Raw genomic sequence first — 8101 nt, forward strand, 5'->3', positions numbered from 1 at the left:
CGTTTTCTAGATTCTTCTCCTCTTCTCTTATCTTGTACATCTGCTCTTCCAAATCCAGTTCTCGCCTTTTCATTTCATCCTGTCTAGTTTCCAAATCTTGTTTGCTTTGCGCTAACTTCTCTTCCTTCTTTTCTAGCTCCCTCTCTCTCCTGTGAAGCTCTTGTTCTCTCTCTATCTCTTTCACCTCATGCTCTTGGTGCCTTTCTCTTAGTTTTTTCTCATAATATGCCTTCATGTCTTGCGTATCGCTCTCTTTCTCTTCCAGTAGCTGTTTGAACTCATTTATCTTTTGCTCCAACCCTTTCATTTCTTTTGTCTGTTTCTCAGAGTGCTTTACTGAAGTCTGAAGATCTGTCTCATAATCTTCACATTTGAGCCTCAGTTCTTCTAATTCGTTTCCCAGTCCTGCATTCATGTTTTTTAGGGCGTTGTTTCTTTCTTGCTCTTCCCTGAACTGTTGTCTCAGCTCATCCAAGTGTCTTTCTGTTTCCTCATGCTGTTTGTTTGTCTTTTCCATTTCCTCTTCCATCGTCATATTCTTTGTTTTGTAGGCCTCTATCATTCCATCAATCTCTTCTTCTAGATGTTTTAGTTGAGCAGCAGCTTCTTCAGTATTTGCTTGAATGACGTTTTCCAGTTTTTCAATTTCTCTTCTATGTTTTTCATTGATGTTTTGCAGCTGTGTGTCCATTTCTTTATCTTTCTCCAAGTCTTTTTGATGTAATCTGGTTATTTCACTCTCTTTTGTTGTAGTTCTTCCTCTAAATGTTTTAGTTTAGCTGCACTTTCCTGATTATATACCTGAATACATTCTCTTAACTTTTCAACCTCTTTCTGTTTTTCAAGAGCGTTTTTCTGCAGTGTGTTAATTTCTCTCTCTTTTTCCAGTTCTCTTGTTCTTAATTGGATTATTTCACCATCTTTTGTTTTGAATTCATCCTCTAAATGCTTCAATTGAATAGCACTTTCTTCAATATTCGTCTGCATGCTGTCTTTTAATTTTTCAGCGTCCTGTTGTTGGCCAATAATGTTTTTCTTAAGTGTGTGAATTTCTGTGTCTTTCTCCAGGTCTCTTTGTTTTAATTTGGTTATTTCATCTTCTTTTATTTTCAGCTCTGCCTCTAAATGCATGAGTTGAGCAGCACTTTCCTCAGTACGTTCCTTAATATTGCCTCTTAACTTTTCAATGTCTTTCTGTTTTTCGCTAATGTTTTGCCTAAGCATGTCAATCTCTCGTTCCTTCTCCTGGTCTCTTTGTCTTAATTTTTTGATTTCCTCTTCTTTTAACTTCAACTCTTCCTGTACAAATTTTATTTGAGCTGCATGTTCTTCATTATTGTCATTTAACCTTTCAATATCAGTTTGTTTTTCGCTAATGTCTTTCTTTAGTTTGTCAATGTCTTTGTTTTTCTCTAGGTCTCTTTGTTTTAATTTGTCTATTTCGTCTTCTTTAGTTTTCAACTCTTTCTTCAGGACTTGAAGTTCAGCTGCATGGTTTTCAGTATTTGCCTCGACAGTGTTTCTTAACTTCTCTATATCCCTCTGTTTTTCAGTAATGTTTTGCTTCAGTGTCTCAATTTCTTGCACTTTTTCCTGATCTCTTTGTCTTAGTTTGATTATTTCCTCATCTTTTTGCTGAAGTTTCTCTTGCGTTTCAGCATTTCGATGCAGCTCCTTTTCTTTTTCTCTCATCGTTCGCTCTATTTCCTCATCTTTACCCACCAGTTTATCAATGAGTGTGTTGTATTTCTCAACGGTTCCTCTGTGCATTTCTCTCTCAGCTTCTGTTGTTTTCACTTGCTCCTGATAGGACATACGAAGCTGCTCCATCTCTTTGGTCATCATCTCTATCACCTCTCTCAGCTTGTCCATCTCTTTCTCTCTCTTCTCTACTTGTTCACTGAATCTCTCTCTTTGTTCTCTTTCTCTGCTCTCAGCGTTCAGTTTCACCCTCTCGATTTCTCTTAAGATGTTTTCAGCTTCATTGTCTCTTTCTTTCAGTTTCTTCTCCATCTCTTGCTTATGCCAGACAACCTCTTCTTCATACCTACGCTGTGATGCATCCATCTCTTTTTCAGTTTCTTCAACCTTTCCTCTCATCCTGTCATTCTCTTTCTCAGCTTCCAGCAGTTTGTTTTGAAGTTCATTCTTCTCGTGCAAGTGTGCGTGCTGAATCTCAGCCTCTTTCTCTTTCCTCTCTTGCTCTTTGACGGCACCCATGCTCTCCATTTCCAGCAGCTTCATCTGAAGCTCCTCCACTTTTTCTTTAAGTTCTTCTCCCTCTCGCTCTCGTTCCTTTAATCTCATCAGCAGTTGCTCTTTCTCTTTATGTCCCTGATGGAGCTTCACCGTGACTTTGCTCATTTCTGTGCTCAGCTCTTGTAACTCTCTCTCCTTGTCTTCGGTCAACCACACCATCCTCTCTTCCAGCTCGCCCATCACGCTTCTCCTGTCATCTTCACCTCGATACGGCGCCTCTTCCCTCTCAGCCTTCCCTGGAGATTGCACTTTGTCTTTTTTGCGTCTCTCGAAAAACCACCGAATGCTCTTGACCTCTCGTTCCTTCATCTTCTTCAGTTCCTCCTCCTGCCGTTGAAGCTTATCACTGAACTCCTTGACCTTCAGCTGGAATTTCTCATTCTTTAGTTTTCCTAACTCTAGAATCTCATGCACCAGTGGCGAGAATGCCTCGCAGCGATTTGCCGCCACCATCTTCTCAATCTTCTCCAGAAGTTCCGTGATCTGAGTTTTGGAATTCCGAGATTCCAAGCAAGCGATGCTGCTGATAACGTGAAATCTGTTTGAACATCGTTCCACCAACCAGCGAAGATCCTTTCCTCCTCCTTGGATGTGCTGCTCGATGCTGACTCCCTCTCGTAGCTGGTCACCTCTCGTGAACAAAAGAATGGTGTGTCTCCAAACTGCCTCTCCCAAAAGCTCCAAGTGCTCCCGCACCGCCTGCGCTTGGATGATTGCGTCCACTCTCAGTGCCAGTAGAAATGCATGAGGTCCAGGAGGACAAAGCGTGACGCTAAGTCCAATCTCTCGCTTCACTCTCTCTGGAGTTAATCCTCCAGGTTCACCCTCCCATCCGGGCACATCCACCACCGTCACCAGTCTGTTAGAAACCTCCGTCTGTTGTCTCGAACACTCCTCAGTGGCCTCTCCGCTTTGAAAGTATTCCGCTCCACCGAGGACGGCGTTCCCGGCAGAGCTTTTTCCCGTCTCCCTCTCTCCCAGCAGAACAAGTCTCAGCTCCGGGAGACGATGTGAACCTCTGGAGAAGAGATTCCTCTCATCTAGGTCTTCCGTTTGCGGATTATCATCTAGCAGAGACGGGAGATATGATATAAACAAAGGAATAAATAAATTAAGCTTCTGTAAATAATGGCTTTTCTTCAAATTTTATTTGCATGCAATCGTTTTGCTAAACGAAGGTTATCTACTTCACTTTGAAAATGAATTATGCAGTCTTGTATCAAGATCAACATTACATAAATTTACATTAATTTCACAGCAAAGGAAGCTTTTAATCAGGAAGCAAACAAATGTCAAATTCCTCCCTCAGAGATCAGACCTTAGATTATTAATCATTACATATTAAATGCGTGGTAAGAAGAAAATTTCAAACGTATTTTTAATCTCTTTTGAAACTAGATTGGATCGAGTGGTATTTACCAGATGTCACTTAGGTCATATTTATGCTTAAAGGTGAAGAACCTGCTTAATGCATGTTTTGCAAGGTTCCCATTTCTGTCAGAAATATTGTATTGGACTTTCTAGCTTTAAATGTATGTAGAAAACTATTTTATGAAGTGAACTCATTTAATGACTTACTATAATGACAATAGCAAATACAAATATTGCATTAAATAAATGTATACTTAAATTGAATTTACATAATCATTCACTTTTTTAAAAGGAGGAAAAAAGGAATTATTTTCTACCCAAAATGATAATTAATTTGCTCCAAGAAAGTGTAAATTAATTAAAAAATGTGAAGCACCACAAAATTAGTCTAAAGGACTGTACATTATATTATATAAGTATTTTTCAGTAGTTTAGAAATACTTTATTTTTTATCTATAAAAATGCAACATTAATAGTTTTTTTTTGGTCTGCTTCACAGGAAAAAGACAAAAATGTANGTAAGTAAAATCTTAAATATTTTTATTTTTTTTTAGCATTTTTTGCCCTGCACACAGCCAAAGCTTTCAGAATTATGTAACTAAAAACTGAATTGAAAGTAATCCAAATTATTTTACGAAAAATCTTACACAAACATCTAAAATCATTGTTCAATTTCCTCTCTGGAGAAACATTTATGCAAGCACCTGAAACTCAAGGTTAGAAACTTTTGTAAACACATTTACACAATACTTGTACAAATACAGGGCTTTCCGTGTTGTATTGAATGGTACAGTTCAATAAGTACTATCTAAGCATCCATAAGTTGAGATACATGCCATGTTTTCTTACTTTAATCATAAACTGAGATCATTTTGAAATGCTTTAGTCAAAAAGCTCATGTCGTTGGGCTCCTCAATCTTAATTGAACCTTCATTCTCTCTCCGTGTCATTTTGACTCAAGATTGTTATTTTAATGCTAGTGAATGGCGTCGTAACAATGAATAAAAACACTAAGGAAGAGCGTCACTTTTCACAGTTTCACAGTTTCACACTCACTCATCATCACAGCTCTGATGGTTCCTCGGTGCGTCTGCGCCTCCATCAGCCTCTGTTTCTTCCTCCTCTCCCGAGCCCTGCGTTTGCTCTCCAGCTCCAGCTCCAGAAGCAGCAGATCCGTCTCATAATACCTCCCTCTTCTCTCCTCCACCAGCTCATCCATCTTCCTCATCAGGTCCCTCACCTGCGATCCGTCGTCAACGCGCCGCTTGTTCTCCAAAACGTGAAACCTGTTCCCGCACCGCTCCAGGAGCGTCTGGAAGGCCTTGCCGCCGTTTCGAATCCTCTGTTCGATGGGAACCGAGCCCAGCTCGTCTCCCCTCGTGAACAGCACCAGCGTGTGATCCCACACCGCTTTGCCCAGCAGCTCTAGATGCTCCTCGATCTGCCGATGGTAGTCAGCTGTCACCGAAGTACAGGATCGCACCACTAGAAGCACGGCGTGGGGACCTGGCGGACACAGGGACATGCTCCGCTTCGTTTCTCTCCTCACCCAACCAGGAGTCCCGTTCACTGAATAGTACCATTCCCAGCCTGGGGTATCCACAACCGTAACTCGCCTTCCTGCCACGTCGGCTCGCCTCTTCACACACTCCTCGGTCGGTTTGCCTGTCTCAAACCCTCCCGCCAGGCCTAGGATGGTGTTTCCAGCGGAGCTTTTCCCAGCACCTTTGCGGCCTAGTAAAACCAAGCGAAGTTCAGGAAGAGACGAAGGCTGGTGACTTCCTCCATTGGCCTCCACTGCCTGCGGCCTCTTGTCTGTGAATGAAAGATAACGTTTTGTTTAGTCGTGCAAGGTTACACCACTGGTTAGAAGATACGAATGCATTCTTGCATTAATGCAAATTAATGCCAAGGATGCGTTAAGTTGATCAAAAATGAGAATGAAGCTGCACAACTGTTTAGAATAATCATTCATTTTTTTTATTGAGCAGCAAATCAGCATAAAAGAAGGATCAAGTGAAATTGAAGACTGGAGAAATGATGCTAAAAATGCAAAATTGCATTACAGAAGTGAATTACATTTTAAAATATTGTAGCGCAGATATTTTAAATTGCAACTATATTTCAAAATATTGTTTTTTTTTGCATTATATAATAAATGCAGCCTTGGTGAGCTTTAAAGAGGGAAAAAAAAAAAAGTATATATATATATTAGTAAATATGAATAAAATATGCACATTTGTAAACCAGGATGCCACATCACTGTCTTTTTAGTGAGACCGGACCTGAACCAATACTATCGTACTTATCTTACCCAACAATGAAGGATTCCCTCTCTGCATTTCCATCTTTGTCCGTCTGTCTTCGTCCTCCTTGGTTCTTCTTTTTTAACTATATTTTTGACATCAGCATTGTTTACACCTCAATAACTTTGAAGCGTAAGCGATCGACTTCCTACCGATGCATGGAAGAGGTAAAGCGGAACAAAGCGCTGAACGTGGAAGCTTGATCATGTGACTAACCTGCGGTTTGCACAGGAAGCACCATCTACTGCTCGCTTGGGTAAGGCGGAAATCAAACAGGCGCCTTGTGGTCAGTGTTTCTCTTGTCATATGTGCATTAACTTACTTGATGTCATGATGCTCAAGAAGGTCAATTTTTGTCGAATGCATCAGGACAAGTATGTTGATCAGATGAAACACACACACAAACACATATGTGTGTATATATATCGTGTGTGTGTGTGTGTGTCATATGTGATCCTACATATATATGACCCTGGACCACAAAACCAGTCATAAGTGTCAATTTTTCTAAATTGAGATTTGTACATCATATGAAAGCTGAATAAATAAGCTTTCGATTGAAGTATGTTTGTTTGGACACTGTTTGATTGATTGATCTTGAATCTGAGGGTGCAAAAAAAGCAAAATACTCAGAAATTCGCATTTAAGTTTGTCCAAATGAAGTTCTTAGCAATGCATAGACTATCACTAATCAAAAATAAAGTTTTAATATCTTTATGGTAGGAAATTCGCAAAATATCTTCATGAAGCTTGATCTTTCCTTAACATACAAAATCGATCATTTTGACCCATATGTATTTTTGGCCATTGCTACGAATACACCCCAGTGACTTAAGACTGGTTTTGTGGTCAAGGGTCTCACACACGCACACACACACACACACACACACACACNCATGAAAGGCCCATTTATAAGCTGTAGACTGTGTCCAACCTGTATTATGTAACTGGATTTGACTTGTTTGTTAATCTGCTTTGACAAGCTTTCATATTGTACCAAGGCATTACCTCTCCTGCGTTAAAGTTCACGGTGAAAGAAAGTTGCCTGTTCTCCAGTGCTTCTGCTCAATCTAAAGGTGAGCTCATGCCTGTGACTCATACTCTCCCAAAGCATCCGAAGGGGTCCGGACATCATGTTTCCCGTTAGAGACTTTGGCAAAACAATATTTCCATATAGAACGCCTGGAGCAATGACGCAAACTGCCCAGATGATCTATAATGCCATGCAATGAAAAGTCATTTGAGAGTGGAACAAGACTACATGCATTTAAGATAAATTAATATCTTATGCAACATCATTTGCCTCTCATTTAAATCAGTAAGGATGTCTACTGGAAAGCAACATACTAAAGAAAGAATCTTATTATACTGTTTAAGTAGTGGGCCATTTTCGCTGTAATAACATATACGTCACAGGCCAGAGCAGATATCAGTCATAATTACATTTTTTACGTTTTCGAAACCTTGATGCGTGCGCTGCGTGTTTTGAATCAGTGCGCTTCACAGTTTTAAGAGCTGTACAAAAAGTAAAAGTAAATAATCCATTGATCAGCTGGACAAAGGTTTAAACGTCTAAATAATGGATTCGTTTCTTACAACTATGCAGCTACTTTCTTCGCAAGACATTAACTGTTGAACTGGAGAGGAGTGGATTATCGTGATGTCTTTTATCAGTTGTTTGGACTCTCATTCCGACGGCACCCATTCACTAAAGAGGATCCATCGCTCAGCGAGTGATGCAATGCTACATTTCACCAAATCTTTTCTAGCTAAGAGACAAGCTTCTTTGCATCTGCAATGATCTGAGGGTGAGTACATTTTCAGTTTGTTTTTGGGTGAAAAATTTAATGAAAATGATCCTGCTCTGCCCGGGCAGAAGAGAAAGACACGACACATTCCACACTCGTGTCTCGGCCTCATTTCTGCTCACCACAAGTCAAACAAACGGGGTAGTTTGCACTTCCACTCTAATGTCACACATACACACCCTCTTCCTTTTATAGTGCTAATCTGCATACACAGACACGCCCACCGTGATGCGCGATGCTGCTCTCACACACAGGGTTATTCCAGCCCTGTATATATAAATGAAGACAGAAACTGTCCTGAGGTTCTCCCAGACTCCAGGTTCCAGCGTCTGCAGACCAGGGCCACATTTCTATCGA

At 40.4% G+C, this 8101-nt stretch overlaps 1 protein-coding gene across 1 annotated transcript; it reads right to left on the reverse strand.

Moving 5' to 3' along the window:
- Positions 1–729: 729 nt before the first annotated feature.
- Positions 730–6344, reverse strand: LOC122349619 (golgin subfamily A member 6-like protein 6). Its single transcript, XM_043245731.1, has 3 exons — positions 5945–6344; positions 4687–5445; positions 730–3326 (listed from the first exon to the last, which is right to left on the reverse strand). The coding sequence occupies exons 1-3, from the start codon at positions 5976–5978 to the stop codon at positions 730–732; spliced, it is 3390 nt and encodes a 1129-aa protein (XP_043101666.1). The 5' UTR covers positions 5979–6344.
- Between the last annotated feature and the right edge of the window lie 1757 nt (positions 6345–8101).

This window comes from Puntigrus tetrazona, chromosome 7 (assembly GCF_018831695.1).
Source record: "Puntigrus tetrazona isolate hp1 chromosome 7, ASM1883169v1, whole genome shotgun sequence".
NCBI lineage: Eukaryota > Metazoa > Chordata > Actinopteri > Cypriniformes > Cyprinidae > Puntigrus > Puntigrus tetrazona.